The sequence below is a fragment of the Eutrigla gurnardus genome, assembly GCF_963514095.1.
Source record: "Eutrigla gurnardus genome assembly, chromosome: 1".
Taxonomy (NCBI): Eukaryota; Metazoa; Chordata; class Actinopteri; order Perciformes; family Triglidae; genus Eutrigla; species Eutrigla gurnardus.
Genome location: NC_139915.1, coordinates 34,470,743 through 34,497,861, shown reverse-complemented (window position 1 = coordinate 34,497,861; position 27,119 = coordinate 34,470,743). Strand labels below are relative to the sequence as shown.

The 27,119-nt window shown below is 42.9% G+C and overlaps 5 protein-coding genes across 5 annotated transcripts in view; all 5 read right to left on the bottom strand.

Annotated features, from left to right (window-relative positions):
- LOC311015308 (NLR family CARD domain-containing protein 3-like) overlaps window positions 1-15,677 on the bottom strand; it is a gene marked incomplete at both ends in the record, with an annotated part of 33,564 nt that extends 17,887 nt beyond the window's left edge. Inside the window, 11 exons of the mRNA XM_084012437.1 lie at window positions 3,938-4,111; window positions 4,639-6,442; window positions 7,052-7,271; window positions 8,476-8,485; window positions 10,791-10,849; window positions 10,914-10,920; window positions 14,058-14,064; window positions 14,176-14,298; window positions 14,434-14,706; window positions 15,168-15,282; window positions 15,609-15,677. Of these exons, the coding sequence (XP_083868563.1) occupies window positions 3,938-4,111; window positions 4,639-6,442; window positions 7,052-7,271; window positions 8,476-8,485; window positions 10,791-10,849; window positions 10,914-10,920; window positions 14,058-14,064; window positions 14,176-14,298; window positions 14,434-14,706; window positions 15,168-15,282; window positions 15,609-15,677 (2,861 nt within the window). The remainder of the gene's footprint in view (window positions 1-3,937; window positions 4,112-4,638; window positions 6,443-7,051; window positions 7,272-8,475; window positions 8,486-10,790; window positions 10,850-10,913; window positions 10,921-14,057; window positions 14,065-14,175; window positions 14,299-14,433; window positions 14,707-15,167; window positions 15,283-15,608) is intronic.
- LOC311015290 (uncharacterized protein) overlaps window positions 1-27,119 on the bottom strand; it is a gene marked incomplete at its 5' end in the record, with an annotated part of 152,915 nt that overhangs the window by 107,104 nt on the left and 18,692 nt on the right. Inside the window, 2 exons of the mRNA XM_084012415.1 lie at window positions 47-265; window positions 26,765-27,054. The remainder of the gene's footprint in view (window positions 1-46; window positions 266-26,764; window positions 27,055-27,119) is intronic.
- Window positions 13,207-27,119, bottom strand: part of LOC311026858 (uncharacterized protein) — a 52,668-nt gene continuing 38,755 nt past the window's right edge. Inside the window, exon 12 of the mRNA XM_084030558.1 lies at window positions 13,207-14,064. The gene's annotated coding sequence lies outside the window, so the exon portion shown is untranslated. The remainder of the gene's footprint in view (window positions 14,065-27,119) is intronic.
- Window positions 15,727-19,337, bottom strand: LOC311015301 (uncharacterized protein; the record flags this gene model as incomplete). Its single annotated transcript, XM_084012423.1, has 9 exons — window positions 19,074-19,337; window positions 18,755-18,856; window positions 18,168-18,542; window positions 17,884-17,985; window positions 16,867-17,099; window positions 16,515-16,693; window positions 16,312-16,405; window positions 15,875-16,219; window positions 15,727-15,777 (listed from the first exon to the last, which is right to left on the bottom strand). Exons 1-9 carry the CDS (start codon window positions 19,300-19,302, stop codon window positions 15,727-15,729), a joined length of 1,710 nt encoding a protein of 569 aa, XP_083868549.1. The 5' UTR covers window positions 19,303-19,337.
- LOC311028971 (stonustoxin subunit alpha-like) overlaps window positions 23,756-27,119 on the bottom strand; it is a 59,448-nt gene continuing 56,084 nt past the window's right edge. Inside the window, exon 4 of the mRNA XM_084033808.1 lies at window positions 23,756-25,771. The gene's annotated coding sequence lies outside the window, so the exon portion shown is untranslated. The remainder of the gene's footprint in view (window positions 25,772-27,119) is intronic.

Here is a 27,119-nt window from a genome sequence, read left to right as displayed (position 1 = left end):
CCTCACATAGTCTGGTCTCTGGACTAATGTGGTCTACTATCTAGACCTCTGGGGGACCACAGTCTCTGGTTCCTCCACATAGTCTGGTCTGGTCTCTGGACTAATGTGAGCTACTATCTAGACCTCTGGGAGACCACAGTCTCTGGTTCCTCACATAGTCTGCTCTCTGGACTAATGTGGGCTACTATCTAGACCTCTGGGGGACCACAGTCTCTGGTTCCTCACATAGTCTGGTCTCTGGACTAATGTGAGCTACTATCTAGACCTCTGGGGGACCACAGTCTCTGGTTCCTCCACATAGTCTGGTCTCTGGACTAATGTGAGCTACTATCTAGACCTTTGGGGGACCACAGTCTCTGGTTCCTCACATAGTCTGGTCTCTGGACTAATGTGGTCTACTATCTAGACCTCTGGGGGACCACAGTCTCTGGTTCCTCACATAGTCTGGTCTCTGGACTAATGTGGTCTACTATCTAGACCTCTGGGGGACCACAGTCTCTGGTTCCTCACATAGTCTGCTCTCTGGACTAATGTGAGCTACTATCTAGACCTCTGGGGGACCACAGTCTCTGGTTCCTCACATAGTCTGGTCTCTGGACTAATGTGGTCTACTATCTAGACCTCTGGGGGACCACAGTCTCTGGTTCCTCACATAGTCTGGTCTCTGGACTAATGTGACCTACTATCTAGACCTCTGGGGGACCACAGTCTCTGGTTCCTCACATAGTCTGGTCTCTGGACTAATGTGAGCTACTATCTAGACCTCTGGGGGACCACAGTCTCTGGTTCCTCACATAGTCTGGTCTCTGGACTAATGTGAGCTACTATCTAGACCTCTGGGGGACCACAGACAGTATCTGGTTCCTGACATAGTCTGGTCTCTGGACTAATGTGGTCTACTATCTAGACCTCTGGGGGACCACAGACAGTCTCTGGTTCCTCCACATAGTCTGGTCTGGTCTCTGGACTAATGTGGTCTACTATCTAGACCTCTGGGGGACCACAGTCTCTGGTTCCTCACATAATCTGGTCTCTGGACTAATGTGGTCTACTATCTAGACCTCTGGGGGACACAGACCCAGGAGACAACATCTGGTTCCTGGCTGAGACTCTTTAGAGACACAGATTCTCATCTTTGAATTGACTCTGGATGGATTGTCTTTGTCTTCTGACACCATGTAGGGAGTTGATTTGATGATTTTATGTGTATACGTGCATATTTTTATCTGATCTGTTTATTTGATTCCTTTTATCTTTCTATTCTGTACCTTTTATTGTGTTTTATCTTGTGCAGCACTTTGGAAAACCTTGTGTTTGTTAAAATGGGATCTAAATAAAGTGGATTGGAATGGATTGGATATGTAATCACAGCGTGTGAAAAATGAGCTTCACGTTCGGTGTGAACACGACTTCAGACCTAAAGACCACGCAGAGACACTGATGATCCAGACCAGACTAAAAACCCAGGATAAAGAGGTTCAGTGAATGTGGTGTTGAAGGTGTGGATGTGGATCAGTTTGTCAGAGGAGACTTCGTAGAAGGTCAGAGTGCCAGCAGGACAGTCCAAGTACACTGCTACCACACCAGAGGAGGAGGAGGAGGAGTAGGAGGGGATGCGTGTTTGTTTGTTATTGTGACAGACATAGTAACGACCACCATCACAAATCAGAGTCCAGGACTGATCATTCTCTCCAAACTCAGAGTCGTCTCCTCTCCTCTTGATTCCTCTGTAACTCACTGTTATACAAACCCCTCCTCTCCACTGGACCTCCCAGTAACAGCGACCAGTCAGACCGTCTCTACACAGCAGCTGACGATATGAGACAAATCTGTCTGGATGATCTGGATATGACTGGTCGTCGTCCACACCTGTCACCTTCCTGTTGTTGTCGTCCAGTTTGAGGTCTCTGCTGACTGTGTTTGTGTCCAGTTCCAGTTCACAGACATCTGATGGAGAGAACAAACACAATGCAGCTAAAGGTTCATCTCTGTCTCCCACTAAACTACGTCCCCATACAACTCATCTCCACTCTCTATTACGTTTCCATGGAAACAACGTGTTTTCTGGACCCAACGGTCAACGTTTGAAACCGTCTGAAAAAACCTTAACGAACAAAACAAAAACGCTACAAAACGACATCGTTGGTAGTAAAAATATCACAGTTGGGCCTAAAATGAGTAAAGATTGAAACCAGACCAAACTGTGGTCTGGTCTGTGGACTAATGTGAGCTACTATGGTAGAGCTCTGGGGGACCACAGACCCAGGAGACAACATCTGGGTCCTCCATTTAGGATTCAGGGACGTCAGGACGACAGGAGGACCATCTCAACGCTGAGACGCTTTAGAGACACAGAGTCTCAGGAACTTCTCTCTTCACTTCAAATATTTAAACTCACACAAACACCACAACAACGGGAATGTTGGGTATTCGCCTCCGTTGCCGTCCGGCAGGAATTGGCGTCCGTTTGCGTCTCTGCGTTGACTTTGTGTGTAATTGAAGGTGAAAATGTGGCGTTTGGTGTGAACACAACACGACATCTTTACAGCCACCAAGAAACAAACGCTACGTCCTGATTAGAATCGGATTTCAGTCATGAACACGTTCAAATCTGGAGCAGCTGAGTTACTGAAGACATACTCACACTTCATCAGACCAGGTCTCAGTCTCTGCTGTCCCCCATGGTCCACCCTGCAGGAAGACATGCAAACACCAGTAAACATGAAGCCCAGCTCCTCAGTCAGAGACTGTTGTCCATCTGTCCTCACCTGAGAGTCCAGTCTGATGTCTGTCCATCTGTCCTCACCTGAGAGTCCAGTCTGATGTCTGTCCATCTGTCCTCACCTGAGTGTCCAGTCTGATGTCTGTCCGTCTGTCCTCACCTTAGAGTCCAGTCTGATGTCTGTCCACATGTCCTCACCTGAGAGTGTCCAGTCCGATGTCTGTCCACCTGTCCTCACCTGAGTGTCCAGTCTGATGTCTGTCCGTCTGTCCTCACCTGAGAGTCCAGTCCAATGTCTGTCCACCTGTCCTAACCTGAGAGTCCAGTCTGATGTCTGTCCATCTGTCCTCACCTTAGAGTCCAGTCTGATGTCTGTCCATCTGTCCTCACCTGAGAGTCCAGTCCGATGTCTGTCCACCTGTCCTCACCTGAGAGTCCAGTCTGATGTCTGTCCATCTGTCCTCACCTGAGAGTGTCCAGTCTGATGTCTGTCCACCTGTCCTCACCTGAGAGAGTCCAGTCTCCAGTGTGGACCCTCCAGTCCAGCAGACAGCAGCTTGACTCCTGAGTCTCCTGGATGATTGTAGCTCAGGTCCAGCTGTCTCAGATAGGAGGGGTTGGAGTCCAGAGCTGAGGCCAGAGAAGAACAGCCGTCCTCTGTGATGAGACAACCTGACAGACTGAAGACACACACACTTCTGTCACTTCTGGGGACTTTTAAACTGAGAAAAAGTGATCATTCTCTGTTGTTGTGTTGATGTTGTACTGGGTGGGATACGCGTGGCTGAGTGATGGACAGAGACGGATAGAGGAGGACGAGAAGTCAAGAAACAACAGTAGAACCAGTCTATGTGGTCTGTCTTCAGACCTGGTGTCCCAACAAAGATCTGGCTACTGATTTAAACCAACTAGCAAAGAAAACTGTAATTCAATAACATCTCAACTATGTTTGTTGTCAGTTTTCATATTGAACTGGAGGAATTAAGTAACATTATTAATTAAATAACAAGTATTCTGAGAATAAAGTCAAATACAAAACTTGGAGTCTCAGAACATATCAGACATTCATGTGTTCAACTGCTCTTTTAGAGCCGCCATGTGAACTTTAGCAAAAGTGTCTTTTCAGGAATAAGAGCAAAGAAGTGAATATTTGGTGCATGTAAACGGATCATTGGAAGCTTCATAGGTAAACTTCTCAAAGTCCTTGAGTCTGACCTGAGAGTTTCCAGTCCACAGTGTGGACTCTTCAGACCAGCAGACAGCAGCTCCAGTCCTGAATCCTGCAGGTCGTTGTTACTCAGGTCCAGGTCTCTTAGACTGGAGGACTGGGAGCTGAGAACTGAGGACAGACCTTCACAGCTTCTCTCTGAGAGGTTACAGCGACTGAGTCTGAAGAGGAATCAGAAATGTGTGATGAAACTAGAACAAACAACTGGTCGTCTCTATCTATCCATCCATCCATCCATCCATCCATCCATCCACCACTATCCTGTATTCATGATGACTGAAGAGAATGTTTTGAACACAGAATGTTTGCAACGACTAAATTGACCCAATTTGAGGGTTATTAGTGTTTCTTGTGGCTTAATTGGCCTTAATTAATGTTATTTTGTAAGGATTTTGTGGTTTAATTGAAGGGGTATTGTTTGGTAATATCTGAATTTGCACATTGATATTTTATATTTTTGTCTATTTTACGTTCAGGTTCTGATTATTGAAACAGTAAATCAGCAAGTACTCAGTACTTGAATAGTTTTTTCACTAAATACTTTTTTCCTCAAGTAACTATTTGGATGACTACTATTTATTATTTACTTTTTGCTGTTTGGAAAACCAATCAAATCATTCAGAATGCAGATAGAACCTTGGAATTCCATGGTGGTTCGTTGTATTTTGAATATAAAAACTATATTTACAGAGCTTTGCTGGAGGCTTGGACCACCGGCAGCAGCCTCAGAAGAGCCTCCTCTGAAGCAGAGTATTTCTTCAGGTCAAACACGTCCAGACGTTTTTCTGACGACAGTAAGATGAAGACCACAGCTGACCAAAGAGAAGGAGACAGTATATTGTAGGAGAGATCTCCTGAAGTCATGGACTGTTGGATCCCCTCCACCAGATAACGATCATTCAGTTCATTCAGACAGTGGAACAGATTGATGCTTCTCTCTGGAGACAGATCCTCATTAAGCTTCTCCTGGATGTACTCGACTGTTTCCTCATTGGTCTGTGAGCTACTTCCTGTTTGTGTCAGCAGACCTCGTAGGTGTTTCTGATTGGTCTCTAGTGACAGACCCAGAAGGAAGCGGAGGAACAGGTCCAGGTGTCCGTTTGGACTCTGTAAGGCCTTGTCCACAGCTCTCTGGTGCAGACGTGTTAGTTCAGGTTTGTCTCTGGTGACTTCAGACGCCCCGGAGGTTGTTGGTTCTTCTGCCATCAGATTGACACCAGACTTGATGAAGGTCAGATGGACATGAAGAGCAGCCAGAAACTCCTGAACACTCAGATGGACGAAGCAGAACACCTGGTCCTGGTACAGTCCTCTCTCCTCTCTGAAGACCTGTGTGAACACTCCTGAGTACACTGAGGCTGCTTTGATATCGATGCCACACTCTGTCAGGTCTGGTTCATAGAAGATCAGGTTCCCTTTCTGCAGCTGCTCAAAAGCCAGTTTTCCCAGAGACTCAATCATCTTCCCGGTCTCTGGACTCCAGTGTTGATCCGTCTCAGCTCCTCCATCATACTTGACGTTCTTCAGTTTGGACTGAACCACCAGGAAGTGGATGTACATGTCAGTCAGGGTCTTGGGCAGCTCCCCTCCCTCCCTGGTCTTCAACACGTCCTCCAGAACTGTAGCAGTGATCCAGCAGAAGACCGGGATGTGGCACATGATGTGGAGGCTCCGTGAGGTCTTGATGTGGGCCATGATCCTGTTGGCCTGCTCCTCATCTCTGAACCTCTTCCTGAAGTAGTCCTCCTTCTGTGGGTCAGTGAACCCTCTGACCTCTGTCACCATGTCAACACACCCAGGAGGGATCTGATTGGCTGCTGCAGGTCTTGTGGTGATCCAGAGGCGAGCAGAGGGAAGCAGTTCCCCCCTGATGAGGTTTGTCAGCAGCACTTGGACTGAGGTGGACTCTGTAACATCAGTCAGGATCTCGTTGTTGAGGAAGTCCAGAGGAAGTCGACACTCGTCCAGACCGTCAAAGATAAACACAACCTGGAACCCTTCAAACCTGCAGATTCCTGCTTCTTTGGTTCCAGGGAAGAAGTGATGAAGGAGTTCCACCAAGCTGAACTTTTTCTCTTTCAGCAGGTTCAGCTCTCTGAAAGTGAATGGAAACGTGAACTGTATGTCCTGGTTGGCTTTGTCTTCAGCCCAGTCCAGAGTGAACTTCTGTGTTAACACTGTTTTCCCGATGCCAGCCACTCCCTTTGTCATCACTGTTCTGATTGGTTCATCCCTTCCAGGTGAGCCTTTAAAGATGTCTTCTTGTCTGATGGTTGTTTCTGGTCTGTCTGGTTTCCTGGATGCCGTTTCAATCTGTCTGACCTCATGTTGGTCATTGACCTCTGCAGTCCCTCCCTTTGTGACGTGGAGCTCCGTGTAGACCTGATTCAGGAGGGTTGGGTTTCCGGCTTTAGTGATGCCCTCAAACAAACACTGGAACTTCTTCTTGAGGTTAGACTTGAGTTTACGTTGGTACACTGCAGCAGCGGTTCCTGGATAAACAACAAAGGAACCCAGTTAGTGGATCCTACAGACCCTTTTACAGTCTATGAACAAGCCATGTATTAGAGCCATGTATCCCTGTAGTCCTCAGTATGAGTGACTTATTTAATGATTAAATCAGAACTATTGGAGACAATATCAATCAGGTGCAACATAAAATAAATAAAAGACTTTTACAAGACAAACAGAACTGAAGGATATAACCCTTTGAAATGCAGCTGCAAAGCTCCACGAGTCAGTCACTACAACACATCACAATACAGCATCATAGAAAGAGACGGTATGATGACGTGTTGAAAATAGTACCGTTGGGTTTTCTAAATATCCTGGTAGACCGTAACCTAACCATTTAGTTCCTACGAGCTGAAAGTCACCAGTTAACACGGTCACTGGGTGAAGTGAAACACCTGTTTCTCTGAAACGGTCGTGATCCTGTCTGAACTCTGTAGAACTTGAGTGTTGGAATATCGATTCTGACATCCGAACATTAACAAACATTGAAGTTGTGTGCAGCCTATTAAGAGTTTGGAAATATGAAGTTCTTCATATTGAATCCTTCTCTTCTTTCCACCATGTTAAATCTGTTAAAATCCTCTTACCCATCAGCACACAGGCAGCCAGCTCCTCCTGCTTCATCCTCCTCAGGAAGTCCACTGTGATCTTCTGAAACGCCTCTCTGCTCCTCCTCTGCTCTTCATCCTCACCGTCCAACAACTCCTCATCCTCACTCTCCAAGCATTCTGGGTAATCTGGACTCAGGACCTTCTGGATCTTCTTCAGCTCGTTCTTCACAAAAGTGCAGATGTTCTCCTCCAGCAGCTGGAACAGAAGGATAAACTGAACATGAACTCTAAAGAACCCAACATGGGATTCATGTGTGGGTCTGAGCAGCATGGAGACCACTAGAACCAGTTCAGCATTGAATCTGTAGTGGATGTGGTTCATAGTGAAAGGTGAGCTTGTACATGTACTCACCATAAATATGGAGTCCAGGTGTGTTTGATGCTGCCGGGTAAACGGAACCTCTGAGATCTGCTGAACTCTGTGGAGAAAACCAAGTTCAAAGAGTCACTAAAGCACAGACTGGAGATCAGATGTGGACGTTGTCATGGCGACATCACCCGTTGGTTTGTGGACTACGGTTTTGAAGCCTCGGGTTCTGATGAACACAAGCGGCAGAGCGGCACGCTGAACAGCAACCTTACTGGATCTGGATCCATGTGGATTCTGGTGTGAAGCTGCTAACAAAGTTAGCTTCATAATTCAAGGTCAACTTTACAGCTACGTGTTAAAGTCATCTTAGTAGCTAACCGTTGGCTTCTCAAACCTGCAGGAAACCTCATTCAGGTCTTGGTCCAGATGGTGTAGCTGGTGAACTGTACTTGATATGGCTGCTGTTGGTCCTTGTGTGAGTCTTTCTAACACAGACTTGACAGATTGTCTCTCTGGTTGCTGCTTGCTTGCCTTGAACTGACTGTTAATGGATGATTAAAGTTAAAAAAAATATATCAAAGTTCCAACGTTGCCTTTGCTTCCCATGAAAACCTGAACCCTGGCCTGATCCAGGACCTGATATGTGTCTGTTTCTCCCTTCGTACCTGTTCCTGGACTTTGACCGGTTACCTGTTCCTGATTCCTCTGGATTTCTTTTACGTGTTTAGACCAAACCGGTCTCCCAATGCATCAAGTACCCAGTTTGGTCCGACCCACTTGGAGTCTGATGCTGATGCACCAGGTTTTCAAGTAGCTCCGATGTAAACCCAGCTTAGTTTAGCTGAGCTTAGTGTAGATCCACTTCTTTGGCATTAGCTGTGACGTTAGCCAAGTTAGCTTCTCTCTGACTCTTAACTTTTCTCTGGCTGGTCTAGACCTGATTTATCCTCCAAGGAGAGTCCAGGTTCAGTTCTTACCTTCCATCAGCAGCTTGTTCTGTTTTAAAATGAATAGGGTAACCCATAGACTGGTCACTCTTCATGGACACACAGCTGGGTCCAGGTCCAGGTCCACGGGAGTCTGGTCTCACTTGCTGCACCCTGAAACAATAATTACAATTTAAGATTCTCACTAGATAATCTTCATACATCACAATATAATCCACAACACCCAGTTATCACAAAACATGATTATCCCGATACGATATGATCATGATACATAGGTCATGATATGGAGGTAAGACCCTCTTCCTATCTAGAACGTCACGAGTGATGCAAATAAACACAAATGATCCTGCTGTCAAACTAAGTAATGTGAGGTGAAAGTTGCATTGTGGGAGATGTTTGGCAGTTCAGACCTTCACATTATTCATTCATGCGTGTAAATTACAAACTACTCAGGTGGAAGATTGCACCAGCTGTTGTGAATTAATGTGTGTTTTTGTGGTTCAACAGACCAACAGAGAAAAGATCTGAATTTCCCAGTTAAACTTTCATTTCTATCATATCATCATATCATTTTCATAGTTTATGACTACATCCACAGGAACAACAAACCTTACAAACTAACAGAATACAGACGAGTGAGATCAGAGGAAGCTATCAATGCACTAAAAAAGGACTTAATGGCACAAAACTGGGACATAATATACCAAAATCAGACATTGATAGTGCTTATGAAACATTCATAACTATGTTTAAGTCAATATATGATAAAAAAAACTGTCCAATCAAAGAATATAACAGAAAAAAAAAAATGAATACTAAATGTCCATGAAATATAACGGGATTACAAAATGCCTGCAAAAAAATACACTCTACAGAGATTTCCTACGACAGAGAACTAAAGATTAAGAAAATAAATCTAAAAAGTACAAAAATAAGTTAACTTATATGGATCCTCGGTGGGGGGACGTTTCAAAGATGGAGCCTGCAGCAGCTCTGGGTCGATTCCTCTCCCTTCTCCCTTGCATGCTGACCCATTGCTTTGACATTGACACCCTCGTTGCTTGTTCTCGTTGCCTTTCGTTCGTACCGGTGTAAACTGATGGAGGTGGCAGAGTTTCTGGACCACAGTGTATTTGTTATTTTGCAGTCAGTCCAGTTGTAGTAGTGGTGAGTAGCCTTAAGCCTTAGGGAGTGAGGTAAGACAACCTGTATTTGGTTTCCTTTTATTTTGGATAGGAAAGCTAGTTTTACCACCCAGCTGTTTTGTTTGTTGTTTTAGGTATTGTCACCCTGAAGCCTCTCTTGTTTGGGTGAATAAATCCCCTTTATTTTGGACTGCATCCGTTCTGGTTTTGTGTGGTTTATTCTGGGAGTGGGAAAAGAGAGGGGTCACATGTGTTATGTCCTGGCAACCCCTAGGCCAGGCGTAACAAGTATACTTAATAGTATTATCAGAAATGGCGCGGGGAAGACAAACTACCCTAAATGTTTTATTGAAGGACAAAGAAAATTATAATATGGAGGATGTAGCTAACAGCTTTAATCATTTTTTTGTAAATGTTGGACCAGACCTGGCTAAACAAATCCCAGATCCAGGGACATCTGGAGAAATGTATGAGAATTTATTGGAGATAAATCCCTGCTCTATGTTTCTTAAGGCAGTAGATGAAAAAAGAACTTTTGGACATTGTTAAAACATGTAAAAACAAAATGTCCACTGATTTAAACGACATTGACATGTCGTTAGTTACAGTTTTTCTCAGTGGCTTGAGTGCTTTTCTCACATCACTATTAGCATTTGCACAGCAGTTAGTGCATTTCTCAAAACAATTAGTGCAAACTGCAAAACCTAGTGGATAACCTGCAAAATCACGTCACTTGCTCAAAATGGATAGTCCATTCCTCAAAAGCAAGTATTCATGGCAATGAAACTGCCAGTGTCATCAAAATGAAAGTTTTGACACCATTGTTTATGAACAAGATAGTCAAATGGCTTTGTCATGTTTTCATTATGACAGTTTATTCTCAGTGTTTTCCAATGCAAAGGTCAGAACTCGGTGACGCTACCTGAAAATGCTCAAGACAGCACTAGACACTACTTGTACAGCCAGTTGAAAACTACAGTAAAGCCTCGGTTATGCTTCCGCGTAGTGATCACGCAACGGCCACGCAGTTGCTTGGAGACCGTGATGGTGAGGTTTACGTGTCGAAATGCAATTCAATGCCACACCAGTAGAGTCGCTATGTTTTTGTAAAGACTGACCGACCGACCGAGACTCTTGTTTGTTCAAGTAACTCCGATGTAAACCCAGCTTAGTTTAGCTGAGCTTAGTGTAGATCCACTTCTTTGGCATTAGCTGTGACGTTAGCCAAGTTAGCTTCTCTCTGACTCTTAACTTTTCTCTGGCTGGTCTAGACCTGATTTATCCTCCAAGGAGAGTCCAGGTTCAGTTCTTACCTTCCATCAGCAGCTAGGTTCCCTTTAAAATGAATAGGGCGACCCATAGACCAGTCACTCTTCATGGACACACAGCTGGGTCCAGGTCCAGGTCCAGGTCCAGGTGAGTCTGGTCTCTCTTGCCTGCACCCTGATACAATAAATACACTTTAAGATTCTCACTAGTTAAGCTTCATTAATCAGTTTGCTTTGATGATATTGATGAGTCATGTTCTGAGAGTTGATGCTAGTGTCAGGATCAATACTTTGAATGGATCTGGGTCACATGAGACCACGTGGACATGTGAACACTCGTCTTAGTGCTACACTCACACTAGGAGCAGTGGACAACGTTTCCGTTGCATTAGAACTGTATGGGGTGACAATGATGGGAAAACGGAGTTATGACTCTTAAAAAACTTGACATTTTGGTTGCTAACTCTCCACTGGGCATCGGACGGTTTTATACCCACCTACGGCAATATAAGAAGCTTTGAGCATCATTTACTAAACTAACTACAGAATGTTTGTCAAACTGATTAAGATTTGGTGTGCACCTGGTTCAATTATAGTATAGTTCAAAGTATATGAAAATCTGAAAGTGACAACATTGATGATGATTGGAATGGAAACAGCTTGGTCTTTTGAGTCCCAACCCTAACCCTAACCTTAATCCAGGCTTTCCTCCAAGCCTGTAGTACTGCCCTAGATTCTCAGCAGGATTGTAAGCTCTTAAAGTGACTCATGTTGATCACTAGTTCCACTAAAAAATCAAAAATAAACAAACAAACAAACAGCTTCATTTCATATACTGGGCCTTCAAAGTGCTCTCTGAAACTAAGCCTGGGATGGTGCGTGTCCATGATGCGAAACAATTAAAACTTTGCTGTGGAGCTAAACCAAATACATCATTGGAAAGGTCTTGACCTGGAGAGTAACATATGTCAGTATGAAGATTCTACATGCCTCCTGCTTTGAAATGTTGACCTTTGAACCTTGACCTTGGTGCAAGTTTGAAGGCTTATAATTCAGCAAAAAAAGGGGCTACAGACATAGTACAAACTGTTCTGGAGAACTCTTGATCTCAGCTATCATGTGAGTAAAGTCGCCAACGGGGGGCGCTGTCAAATATGGTTGAAATTAATTTTCACCCATTTAACAAATAGATTTTTTAAATTTGATTACACATATGTGTTCACCATCCCCTTAAACTGCTCAGTGTACTCTCAATTCAGTATTTACAACTTCAATTTCTAGGAAAAACACTAATATTAAAAAAAACTACAATTCCCTACAGGCCCGCCATTTAGCTTGATACAGATCAGCCTCACAGTTGTAGTACTTCCGGTTTCTGAATTAGGATTGGAGATAGGGTTGTAAAATGATATATCTACTGAATATATGAAATAAGCAGTGCAGCCGAACTAGTTATTACACTGCATCTAGATGATACATATCAACAAAAAGTGAATATGTTTTTTTATTTCAGATATTTAAGCCAAAACAGTAGTCGAACGCGGGCTGGGGCGGGGGATCCGGGCCGACGGCCGAGTGCCCGCTGTCGGCTGTCCTCTAGTGTCCAGACACCCTTGGGGGTGGAGCCTTCTACATGCGTGTGTGTGTGTGTGTGTGTGTGTGTGTGTGTGTGTGTGTGTGTGTGTGTGTGTGTGTGTGTGTGTGAAGGGGGCGACTTCATGAACACAAGATCTCGATCAGTTTGAAATAAATGACAGTTTTGTTTGTCTGGGTCCAGACTGATACCAGGCAATGGTTTTGTAACAGATAACGCACTATTTTATACAGTCTATGGTAACGCTGTTGAGGTATGTGGAGGTTATCATAAAAAGACATGTGACGAAAACACTTCCAGACAGCGGGTCCTCGGTTCTCCAATGGGAATGAGTTAATAGTAGCCTACATATAATACATGATAAATACAATGATAAAATAATTGTTTCGTTGTTGAAATAATTATTAAGTATTGAAAGGATCTACCAGCCTGAAATGTTTGAAAAAAGCCAAAAGATTTACTCATCTATTGTCCCAAATACACATTCTAGATGTAAAGCTAAAAGACATGTTGACTGGGGGCTCATGGGGATTCTACAGTAGTAACTGGTTGATCCCTCTCTTTGGACTTATCTTACCTTGTTCTTATAGGTGTTACTCCACAGTGATTAATCAATTATGTAACTGTGGATGAGCGTGGGTGTGTATACATTTAGCTATGTGAGCAGGGTGTACTCTTCCTCTTTTCCAGGTATCGACTTCAGCTCACTGAGACACTGTTATGGATGCGCAATGAAAGTCAAGGCAAGGAACATTTAAGTAGATTTAGTTGCAACATGAATTTGTGACCATCACAGGAAAACAGAGTCAGTATCAGCAGTAAAGATGATTACATAAGATTAACAAACTGGAAAGATCTTCAGGGCACAACATTAAAATAAGGCCTAATTCGATTATGAAAGTCACAGCATGGGCTCAGAGTCAGGATACAAAACAACCTATGAACAGTGTGACATACCGACCACAGGACCACATAACAAGAATAACTCAGACAAATGTAAAAAGTGAAGAGCATGTCAAGTGATCACAAAGGACTGGTAGGGCCTGACCCTGTGATACATTGACCTTGAGGGGCAGCTATGGAGTGTTTTGCAGTGGTGGTATTGCAAAAGTAGACAGTGCAGGGATTCAATCAGTGCAAAGCTGTGTATGTTGTTAAATATGACTATGTGAGTGTGAACATAAAAGAATTCCTGAACAAAAATAATACAAAGAAGATAAGATAAATAGAACAACAGACACAGGAAAGATAATACAAGTCAACAGGGGTAAATGTTAGGACCACAGTCCAGATTGTGTAGAGTGGCTAATGTAGCCTGTAAGACGGTGAGATGGATAGTGGATACTAGAAAAAGTGATGTGATGGTTGGGGCAGAAAGAGACTTTTCTCTGCAGCTGATGTGATGAACTTCAGCTCCATGCCAAAAACAGAGCCAGCACTCCTTAGCCGCCTGTCCTAGTGGCCCTCTTCTTAATGCTGCCTCCCCAGCACACAACAGCATAAAAAAGACTCTGGCCATGACAGTGCTGTTTAGTCTTGTTCAGAGTCACTCCCGGTATGGTCCTCAGAATCACTGTCAAAGCTGATGTTCTGTTCCGTCAGAACTTGCACGTAACACTTCTTTGCATGCTTTGACATGCTGTTGCTTGCTTTTAAGTTCTTCAACGTCATGCTCTGTAGACCTAGGATCCCATCTTGTTGCAGGCCCCACGTCTCACCTTACACCTAAAAACACATAGAGCCTTTATTCAATAGAAACTTTCAGATATATTGTAATGTATGCCAAATATAACTACAATACATACCTGATGTCATATTCATGTCATATATCTGCACGGGTGCAAAGACACCTCCAATGATTATGCATTTCTGCAACAAGAATCCTCTTCTCCTCCTCGAGTCTCCTCACTGCCATCACCAGGTCAAAAACCTTCCTCTTCATCCTTAGATCTACAGAGTCTGGAATACATAGATGAAACATAAGTCAGTTGTATTTAAGACTAGTATTTAAAGATTTTCTGGGGTTACAATCAAAGCATGACAGATTGTGTGCCACTATGTGACTATTTCACATCAACGGAATTGTGTACATACCAACGTGTGGAAGCTGCCATGGCCAAACCACCTCGTCAGACAGAATGGTGTCCAGGCTCAGGTTTTCTGTGTTTGGAACCATGGCGTTGTATTTTTCCACAGCTGAACTTAAGATTTTTTTTTCCTCCCGGATCTTTCGGCGGATCCGAGCACGTCCTTTGCAACCGTCATTGTCTTTGTAAAGACGCAGGGACCTCCTCTTAACACTAGCGACCAGCTCCTCGATTCGGCTGGTCACAGCAGCAACATCAGCATCATTTGGGGATGTCGTTGCTGAGAAGAAGAAATGAAGATATAAGAAATATGCTTCTTGATTTCATGAAAAAATATTATTTCTGGTGTATGGGCAAGCGAGCCTCAACAATCTCTGTAACTGAGAGGCTACACGTGTAGCTAAGGTTGAGTATAGTTAGGTTAGATCTTTATTGTCCCCATGGCGATAATCTTTTCCACAAGTCATCAGCAATCAGAGTATGTGCTCTTCCACTACGATTACAATGAACCTCTTTGGAACTGCTGCCAAGCTTAGTCAGTTTAGTAGACCTGACACACAGGTTTAAGGCTACGTGCAGTTGCTACAAGCTAAACTCAAACCATGAAAAGAAATTCACAGTGATAGAGCTATTAAAAGAAGCTTGTGTCGATGACAAGACAAAACAAATGTGTTTATACTTTCATAATTCTACAAGCACAGAAGTGATACATCCAGCAGCATATCAAACAGTATATTCTACCTTCTGCCCACTCATTGACATCAATGGTCCAGCTCTCCAGTTGTTTGTCTGTGATGTCCATTTCCATTTTCAGAGCCTCCAAGTTATGCAGCTGGCTTCGCAGGGTTGTTGTGGCCTTTAAACACAAATAAAAAAAGACAATGTGGGAATTGCCTACAACGTTGAATATTCTTGATAAGGAATGTAAAGTGCCTTCACTATTAGAAAACCACATACAATTAATACTGATTAAATATACAGTATATATACATGGACTATCAATATATGTGGTATGAAATATGTGTAAATTACATTTTATATCAAGACACAAAATACAATTGACACTACATATAGAACCATCCGTATATTCCACTGTATCTGGGCAAGTCTATATTTTTGTGATATATGCCACTTTGACAATATTGTTCTGCATGTTGCAGAAGGGAAAACTGGTGTCTTTACCTTCTGATATCGGCGGGCAAGCGTGGAAGCCAAGTTTTCAAACTTGTGCTGGTTCCAGCGCATGGCCATGATCGTCAGCATGTCTATGCGTCCTGCAAACATCAAACATATGAGATGATCATCCTTCTTTCAAAAAGCAGTAGTCCTGATACGCTCCGCTCCATTTCACCTTTAAAAAGAAAACAAGAAAAGAAAACCTAAATGGCAACAATCTTATGCAGGTTTTCAGGGAACAGAACATCTCACTGACAATCATTTTTTCTTACCTCACATTTGAAATCGTGGGCTTTGGCATGAAACACTGAAAGAAATGGCCTCATGGTGAGGAGATGCTGAAGCTCAGGGCATTTCTCTGCCACTCTTCGGAGGTATGGCCAGTACTTACATGCCACATCCATGGCACAAAATGTCACTGGCTTACAGGCCATTTCTTTTTGGAGGAACAGGGGGTGGGCAAAAATCTCCCCCCTGAACATATTGAGGGCACGAAGAAGAACCCCATGACGACACACAGCGAGTTCCAGGCCCTCCTCGTCTGTTTTCCCTGATGACTTAGTAGATGTTTCACGTGCCGCTGACCACTGCCCTCCACAGACACCTCTTCCAGAGGCCTACAACATGGAAGATGGTTAACAGTCCAAACTTGTTCAAAAAATGCCCTCTTTGTTTTCTAGGTAAATATAATGAAGTTGTGCAAGTTTACATGACTGGTTGAGGAATGGACATAGTCCACGAATCTTGAAACGTCATCATCTTTTGCAATGAAGACGCCATCAAAGATGGCTGGTTCCTCAGATCTAAATAAAAGACATACTTAGACTTTCAATATTCATATGATTTTCAAATTCACAACAGTTACTTTCAAAATGATGAGCTGTCTATGCAAACACAAGATTTAGTAATTACCTTGCAGCACTCTTGAACCTATAGTGCTTGCGGTTCCCATCAACTGAGACCGCAAGCATGTCTGGGCTGCACGCTGGGCAGTGGAAGTGGTCCTCCCTGCACAATTTCTCCACTTGGTATCGGACGGCCTCCCACTCCAAAAAGCTGGTTCGGAAGCTGTCTGCTGTGATGTTCCCAGTCTGATTCAAAAGAGAACAGTAACAGAGAACAAGAAATTAAAGAACTTAGACAAAGGGTCGCAGGTGTATAAATGTTAATGTAGTGTAATATAGTGTTAATGTTCATGTATTATGATCATATCATATAACTCACAGTATTATCTCTTGAGTTACTTAACTTATTTAATACTTACACGGCCAAAGCGGATAGTCCGTCTGTCCAGCATTCTTAAAAATGCTTGGCTTGACATCCCTGGTGCTGCCATCTTCACCTCTTCAAAAGAATAAAGGATGTCCAAAGCATATACCGTTGCAAAGTGAGAGGTGGCAGGCCAGTAGTCATTGGAGACCATGTCATCCAGTCCAGGAGTCCATGAGGCTTCACAAGCCTCGCATCCAATCTCAGGCAATTTGAGATCATATCGCCCTGGAAAAAAAAGAAATATATATATGTAAGGCACAGCCGAGCTAGTATGTGCTTATGTTTGTTATTTAGCAGACGCTTTTGTCTAAAGCGACATACAAAAATACAACAATCAAAATTAACATCAATTTGTCATTTTAATTATTATGTAAATCATAAAATAAGCTTAGGAGAGAATAAAAAGATATCAAATCCCAGGAAATAGGAACAGGTGCCAACATCAGTAACCCTCATTGATGTTGCAGGCGTTAAAAATCCATTTTGCAACAAACATCACTCATACAAACCGGATCATTTGAATGACATAACAGTCGCTCATTAGATGAGTGCAGTGGTCTAGATGGGGTGTAAGGTATGCGGTCACAACGTGAAGCGGAGTGGCCTTTACACCTCGGAGTGCATTAACATTTTGATATTCCAACGTCGCAAAGTCCATTATCTTGCTTCTACCACTGTTGCCAAAAATTATGCTCATAAACTGTCAAAATGTGGTCAAAAACATTATGAGATGTGCAAATATCTGAATTTTAATGCACATTCTAACATCACAATGGGAGATTTAGCCAAACATTTGTATAATCACATACAGATAATACATTTGCGTCTGCATGATGCCGTCATATTAATATGTCATAATAATATGATATTAATATGTCATATTAAGATGACCCTAAGCGTCTTTGTGTTTAGAGTTGATATGGTGTGTGATCAGGAAATAGCTGTGGGTGACATTCTGCAGCCACTTTTACAGAATTGACCCCATCCCGACCCCTGAAGTTCTTCTTACCATTCATTGTAACCACAACGATGGACTTTCCTGCGATGACACGGGATGATCCTCGTGGACAGCTGCATATTTCTGCTGGCATCTCCAAAGGTATAAGACGCTCTTAGAAAAAAAGAAACATGTATGAGAAATAAAGCACAACATATGTATTTACTGGCAGCTATTTTGAAACCAGGTAGGACTTCATGGCTTCATCAACTGATCAGAAATCAGTATTCAGTTTTCCAGGTGATAACTGGAAAAAATATAGTCTGAGAAGGGGACTCTCAAAAACTACAACTTACCACACTGGGTAAGAACACTCTCCACAACACAGGTTGTCGGAGGCAATGCTTCAAAGAAACCATGCATCATGGAATCCCTGTTGTGGAAGACTCGATCTCGATGGACCCTGATGTCACACTGGCCACAGAGGAAAGGGTGTGGTCGGCAGTCACAACAGCGGATAACTGCTGGATGGTCTGCACATTGTTGGCAGACTCGAGTTGCCACCTGCCGTTGTTTGCCCACCATGGTGTTGACCAGCCGGGATCTCTCTTTCGCCCACCACCCTGAGATCAGACTCTTTCCAGTCGACCAGTCGGATGCGGCTTGAGGTGGTGTATCATCCACATACAGGTCCTTAGCCAGTGAGCACTCAAGCTCTTGAAGGAAAGACTCTGTTAAGACAATGCACAACACTGAAAACCAACGGCTTATAACAACAAAAGATAATGGCATTGAATAACAGTCATTTTGAAATGTGTAATGTTATCTGTTATCTATTGATCAAACACAAAACAATCAAAACACAAAACTATGAAATGTACATTCCTATCGTAATAAATGAACATACTGTTTTGCATCAGTGCAGACAAAATAAAGAACATACCAGCAGTAACTGAAGGAAAGTTGCTGGTCACTTCCCCACTGGTTTCCAGAGCCATGACAGGAGGAGAGACACCAGTCTTCCCAGTCTGGCTGTGACTGGGACCTGCTGTAGCAAAAAAGCTGTTGCTTTTTACACTCGATGACACAAACTTTTAACGTCTCAGTTTCCTTGATGCTAGGCACAGGTATGTAATAATAACCTCAGATATGTTCTAATTCAGACCCAAGACTTGTGATCATGTTGTATACCATTCCAAGATAAACTAGATCTGGAGATAAAGTCTACATTTCAATTAACACGAATGTAAAACAAATCTGACCTGCTTGTTTTCGGGATGATCTGGGTCTGCCATAAATAATGTTTCCATCGCAGTCCCTCTTAATCCACCTAACACCTTGATTGCGGTTTGATGGCTGGCTGGTGGATGGTTCTGCCTCCTGGTGCAAGCTGATGAGCTGTTGGAGGTTTTGGAGGTGAGCCTGATGTTCAGCCTGACCAACAAGGTCACTCAACTCCTTCTGGAGCCGGTTCGGCTCAGGATCAGACATTGTACAGGGAGGGAGAGAGGGCAGGTGAGGGGAGAGGGAGGGAGAGGGAGGGAGAGAGAGAGAGATAGAGAGAGAGAGAGAGAGACACTGTAAGATAGTAAGAGAGAGAACAGAAAGTAGAGGGACTGACCAGATACAATACAAATGTGGCTCTTCAAAGTGCCTTTTTGTTGTTATAGGGTGCTGCTAATCAGTAGTTGGAAGTGACAGGGATAAGGGAACCTGTTGAGAAAGAGAAAAACAAATCAATATAATATAGAATAGATCACCAAACTACAAATTACAATATGAATACTTTAAGTGATGTGTAAGTCCATACTTCACATCAAATAGTTAAAAATTCAGTTCACACAGATAAAAAATGAATAGTTTTTAATACACCATTTCAATAGTTCACGTTCAGTTCATTTTATTCAAGCTATAGAATGATCCTTAACCTAGCCCTATTATATGGTATCTTTGGTGTCCATGGATGTTTACCAGCTTGCAAATCATTGAATTGAAGTCTGGCAATTGATGGCGTTGTGACATGAACTTGCCAGGGTTAACTTGAATCCAACATTTTTATTCAGATTTCAATCTCACATAGTCTGAGCTAGTTCAGTGACTAGCAACTAGATTGCATTCAGTTCATTGTTCTAGAAAACATAGCGTGTTCTCCTGGCTAACTATTAGCTAACTATGTGTAGCACTTAGGGTTGCCACCGGTGTGGACCCGCCACACCGGACCGAAAATCGTCGTCTTTGAGAGAGTCGGCGTCCGTGACATGAGTCTCCTTGGTGTGGTCGCTCGAATCGGCCCACGTCGGCGTTCATTTCAGCCGTTTCAAATGTGTAATCCGCCATTCGAGTCGGCCATATTAAGTAGCCCGACTTCATTTACCGACGCGAGTCGGGCAGTCGGTGTGGTGTGGACCCGCCTAAGATGTTGTATATATCTATCCTATGAAATCGCATACAGTGCGCATAAACATTACCAAAAAAACACAACTACAAATGGCAACAATTTAACAGCATAATTTGCTTGCTTTTGATGAGGGCATGCTGTTTAATTATTTAAGCAGAATAGCAGGCAATACTTACATGGGATGTCGAAAAACGCAATGGTCCTAAGGAGCGTCTCCATGCACGATAAATGATTGCCTGAAGGAAAATATGTCTTCGTATTTATTTATTTGTTTGTTTGTAATCCAACTCCACTTACAACACAGCTAAATAAAAAACATATATACAGTCAAGATAAACACCTGTAACACAAAATGCATCACCTGAAACCGAAACTTCCAGCGCAGGCAAACCGCACGTTGGCTAACCCCCTTGCGTCAAAATCAACCGATGAGGGATTTGCGTTCAAATCAGATGACCCTCTGCGTCGGAAATAGACGCAGAGGGTCATCTGACTGATTTGAATGGAAATCCCTTTGCGTCACTGTCGGACGCAGAGACAGGTGACGCAAAGGGGATATGACCAATCGTCAGTATGTGACGAGTAGGGATGAGACTGTGTTGGATAAGCATGCACCCATCAAGAAGCTCACCATCAGATCTGTCAAAGCCCCTTGGCTTGACTCTGACCTGAGAAGCTCGATGAAAGATAGAGATAAACGGAAAAGAGTTGCTGTAGATTCAGGTAGCTCAGAGGACTGGCTAGCATATCGCTCTTTAAGAAACAAAGTGACCAAATTAAATAAACGAAAAAAGGGTGTACTACCAATCTAGAATTGAAGAAATTAAACATGATGGCAAAAAACTCTGGAGTACTCTCAATCAAATCATGGGTAGAGATAAAATGTGCAAAACACCAGCATTTATTGAATCAGGTGAAGGCTTTATCACCAAGCCCAAAGACATTGCTGATTATTTCAACAATTATTTCATAAGTAAAGTTGATACTATAAGAAATGGCATGTTGCCTGTAAATGGTATTCTATCTGAATCACTTATTAAAAATGATATCATGCAGGACAAAGAATGCAAATTTGGATTTTCAGTCACTAATATATTGGAAATTGAAAATCTATTGTCTGAATTGAAATCTGACAAACCCTGTGGTCATGATAATGTAGACAGTAGACTCTTAAAGTTGTCAGCTGGAATAATAGCCAGTCCTATATGCTATATTTTTAACTGAAGTTTTAAAGAAGGAATCTATCCTCAAGTATGGAAGGTTGCTAGAGTAACTCCTCGACCAAAAAATAGGAAAGAAGCATTCACTGGATCGAATAGTAGGCCAATTAGCATTTTTACCGCTATTAGGGAAATTAATGGAAACAATCATATTTAAGCAAATTCAAAATGATTTCTCTATGAATAACATGAATTCAGACTTTCAACATGCATATAAAACTGGCTATTCAACATGCACAGCTCTCACACAATTAACAGATGACTGGCTAAAACTAATTGACAGTAAATTATTAGTTGGCACAGTGCTGTTAGATTTTAGTGCAGCTTTTGATATTATTGACCACAAACTACTACTTATAAAACTGTCTGCTTATGGTTTTAAAGTCTCAGCTATTAACTGGATGGAAAGCTACCTAGTCAACAGACAGCAATGTGTCACGTTCAATGGAACCCTTTCAAGTATTAAAACATTATATTGTGGTATTCCCCAGGGAAGCCGCCTGGGACCTTTATTATACTCAATATTTGTAAATGATATGCCATGTATTTTAAAGAATGGTTGCTGTGCAGTTTATGCTGATGACACAACAATATATGCTTATGCAGATAATCTCACAGACCTGAGCAGTATACTACAAGACGAGGTCATGCGGATTTCTAACTGAAAATAAGATGAAACTTAATATTTCCAAAACAAAATGTCTTGTTATTTGCTCAAATCATGCTCAGAGAAAGGAACGCATATGAAGTGTTTCTTTGAATGGAGTTCATATTGAACAAGTTAAAGAGGCCAGATTGCTGGGAGTTACAATGGATGAAAGACTATCTTGGGCCGCTCACATTAATAACATAGTAACAAAAATGAGCAGAGGCATTTCAATCATAAGAAGAAGTGCCTATTTTTTAACTAACACAACTACTAAGCAAGTTATACAATCCCTTGTATTGTCACATCTTGACTACTGGCCAGCCATCTGGTCTAATGCATCTAAACAAGAACTAAATCAAATCCAGCTTACCCAAAACAGAGCTGCGAGACTAGCTCTCCATTGCTCCTTTAGGACCGGCATTGAGATAATGCATAATGATGTCATGGATGAGAGTTGGTGAAAGACTAGCTTGTAGTTTGATTCTATTTTTAAAAGCATCTATACATACCATAAACCTGCTTATCTGTATTCTCAGCTGTTGCATGCTAGTGACAGTCACAACTATGGTACCAGGCTAGCCCTGAGAGGTGCTCTTACCCACCTTAAACCCAAAACTGATGCTTTGAAAAAGACTGTTATGTATAGGGCCATCACTTCCTGGAATCGACTTCCACAATATCTGGTATCAATCACCAGCAGAGTGGGTTTTAAGAATAGACTGAGAGGAGAAGTATTGCAGAAAGAGATTATTCTAGATTCTACCTAATGTCATGACTGGTTCATTTATTTTCTTTTGACTTATTTTCAGCTTAAATTCATTTTTGTTTCTGGTTATCGTTTTTATATTGATATTATCTTGATTTTGTATGTACTTTATGTCATATTTTATCCATTATGGTACTTTATCGTCACTTAGAATATTGTTTGTCTTCGGTACACTAATGTGTATATTGTAGGCCATTGGTTCTTTGTTTTAGTTTTATATTGAGCTTTTTTATCTTTGGTATGAACATTATTATGTAAACTCTAAGTTATTGTTTTTTTGTTTTTTGTTGTTGCTATTTTTGTATTACAAAATGTTATTATTGATCATGCTGTACTGCATTGTAATCTTTTGTTTTGTGATTGTGTGATGTTTTTTGCCTGGACCCCAGGAAGAATAGTCTCCACTGTGGTGTAGAATAATGGGGATCCTTAATAAACTAAACTAGACCAGATGGATGCCTTCCTGGCCCAGATAAACCTCCCAAAGGTTACTGATGAACAAAATGACAAATTCATATCTAAATAACAAAAGAAGAAATTCAATCAGCAATCAGGAGAATGAAAGGGGGGAAGTCTCCAGGGACAGACGGCTTTACCACAGAATGGTCCAAAACAATGCAAGATCAATTCATTCCAACATTATTAAACCCCCCCTCATGGAGGGAGGCAATGATTTCAATCCTACCTAAAGAGGGCAAAGACAGGCTGGAGTGTGGGAGTTATGGCCCTGTAAGTCTTCTAAATAAGGATTCTAAAGGATTCCCCTCCATTTGAACTAAAGAATAGAACATATACTAGCAGTATTAATACATGAGGACCAGACTGGCTTTGTCAGACAAAGACAGACCAAGATAATATCAGGAAAACACCACACATTATGAGACAAATCACACAAACTAGAGACACTGATATGAAGTTTGGATGCAGAGAAAGCCTTCCATTCAGTTTTTATAGAAAGGACTTTAAAACGTGGCTTTCATACAACTATAATCCACACGATTGCAGCATTATACAACAAAGCAACAGCTAGAATTCAAATCAACGGTGATTTAACCATTCATTCATTCTGGAAAGAGGAAGGAGACGAGGGTGCTGTGATGGCCGCTCCTCTTCGCCCTGTTTATAGAACCCAGAAGTCATTGATTAGGCAAAGATCAGATAGAAAGGGGGCAACAACGACATCCGGGGGCAAAAACTGGCCCTGTTTGCTGACCACTTATTGATACGATTAATACAACTACACACACACTCCCAAAATGGATGAAATTATTAGAGGAATTTGGTTTCATTTCTGGTTGTAAAATTAATAACAAAACTCAAGTACTGACATTCAACTATGACCCCCCCACCCTCCATTAGGACCATGTCCAACTGGAAATGGGAGGCTGAGTCCATGAAATATTTAGGTGTCTCATTACCGAGGGACTTCTCAAGACTGTATGATATCAATGACGGCCCGTTCCATTCAAAGAGAAAGTCTGACATCCAAAGATGGAATGTTATTCCCTTTTTAAGTTGAAGCTCCCGGATAGAGTCAATCAGGATGAAGATTCTTCCTCGGATGTTAGACCTCTTCCAGTGTTTGCCAGGCAAAATACCATCTAAACACTTCTCAGAAAAACATTCCAGAAGGCCAATATGGACCAAATCACATGGACTTCCTGGAAGCATCTTTATCTGTCTTTGAATGACTAAGATTGGAATTCATGTATGTGATGGTAATTTGCCTTTCTAAAGAAAAAGATCATTTCAAAACAATAACATGGAAAACCATGCCAGATTGTGAAGACAAACTTTATTCTGTTCTTTTCTTCCTCTAAAATAAAACTTGCATCAAATGAAAATGTATGAACTCTATTTGAATTCCAATGAATAGTAATTTCTTGTTTTCATGTTCAACTATCCATCAGAGTAACATGAGAGAGAAAGGGAAGCATGCAGAAGAGTTGAGCAGAGGTGGAAGGGGATACATTGCAGATCTCATTCCAAACACTGAAGGATCTTCTGGATCAATACACGATCACAAACACTTCATTGACAAGTATGTTTTCACACACAAGGAATGTGACGTGGTGATTGGTGCAGAACAATACACACAGTCAGATAGTAGAATGACATCGTTACATCATTATGAAAACGGAACATTTACAATAGAATATGTGGAACTAATATAGAAGAACAGCTTCAATGATGTCAGCCATTCAAGGGTCTAGACCTCTGGGGGACCACAGTCTCTGGTTCCTCACATAGTCTGGTCTCTGGACTAATGGGAGCTACTATCTAGACCTCTGGGGGACCACAGTCTCTGGTTCCTCACATAGTCTGCTCTCTGGACTAATGTGAGCTACTATCTAGACCTCTGGGGGACCACAGTCTCTGGTTCCTCACATAGTCTGGTCTCTGGACTAATGTCAGCTACTATCTAGACCTCTGGGGGACCACAGTCTCTGGTTCCTCGACATAGTCTGGTCTCTGGACTAATGTGGTCTGCTATCTAGACCTCTGGGGGACCACAGTCTCTGGTTCCTCACATAGTCTGGTCTCTGGACTAATGTCAGCTACTATCTAGACCTCTGGGGGACCACAGTCTCTGGTTCCTCACATAGTCTGGTCTCTGGACTAATGTGGTCTACTATCTAGACCTCTGGGGGACCACAGTCTCTGGTTCCTCGACATAGTCTGGTCTCTGGACTAATGTGGTCTGCTATCTAGACCTCTGGGGGACCACAGTCTCTGGTTCCTCACATAGTCTGGTCTCTGGACTAATGTGAGCTACTATCTAGACCTCTGGGGGACCACAGTCTCTGGTTCCTCACATAGTCTGGTCTCTGGACTAATGTGAGCTACTGTCTAGACCTCTGGGGGACCACAGTCTCTGGTTCCTCACATAGTCTGCTCTCTGGACTAATGTGGTTCACTATCTAGACCTCTGGGGGACCACAGTCTCTGGTTCCTCACATAGTCTGGTCTCTGGACTAATGTGAGCTACTGTCTAGACCTCTGGGGGACCACAGTCTCTGGTTCCTCACATAGTCTGGTCTCTGGACTAATGTGAACTACTATCTAGACCTCTGGGGACCACAGACAGTCTCTGGTTCCTCACATAGTCTGGTCTGGTCTCTGGACTAATATGGTCTACTATCTAGACCTCTGGGGGATCACAGTCTCTGGTTCCTCACATAGTCTGGTCTCTGGACTAATGTGAGCTACTATCTAGACCTCTGGGGGACCACAGTCTCTCGTTCCTCACATAGTCTGGTCTCTGGACTAATGTGGTCTACTATCTAGACCTCTGGGGGACCACAGTCTCTCGTTCCTCACATAGTCTGGTCTCTGGACTATGTGGGGGACCACAGTCTCTGGTTCCTCACATAGTCTGGTCTCTGGACTAATGTGAGCTACTATCTAGACCTCTGGGGGACCACAGTCTCTGGTTCCTCACATAGTCTGGTCTCTGGACTAATGGGAGCTACTATCTAGACCTCTGGGGGGGGGCACGGTCTCTGGTTCCTCACATAGTCTGGTCTCTGGACTAATGTGGTCTACTGTCTAGACCTCTGGGGGACCACAGACAGTCTCTGGTTCCTCACATAGTCTGGTCTCTGGACTAATGTGGTCTACTATCTAGACCTCTGGGGGACCACAGACAGTCTCTGGTTCCTCACATAGTCTGGTCTCTGGACTAATGTGGTCTACTATCTAGACCTCTGGGGGACCACAGTCTCTGGTTCCTCACATAGTCTGGTCTCTGGACTAATGTGAGCTACTATCTAGACCTCTGGGGGACCACAGTCTCTGGTTCCTCCACATAGTCTGGTCTCTGGACTAATGTGAGCTACTATCTAGACCACTGGGGGACCACAGTCTTTGGTTCCTCCACATAGTCTGGTCTCTGGACTAATGTGAGCTACTATCTAGACCTCTGGGGGACCACAGTCTCTGGTTCCTCCACATAGTCTGGTCTCTGGACTAATGTGGGCTACTATCTAGACCTCTGGGGGACCACAGTCTCTGGTTCCTCACATAGTCTGGTCTCTGGACTAATGGGAGCCACTATCTAGACCTCTGGGGGGGGCACGGTCTCTGGTTCCTCACATAGTCTGGTCTCTGGACTAATGTGAGCTACTATCTAGACCTCTGGGGGACCACAGACAGTCTCTGGTTCCTCACATAGTCTGGTCTCTGGACTAATGTGGTCTACTATCTAGACCTCTGGGGGACCACAGTCTCTGGTTCCTCACATAATCTGGTCTCTGGACTAATGTGGTCTACTAT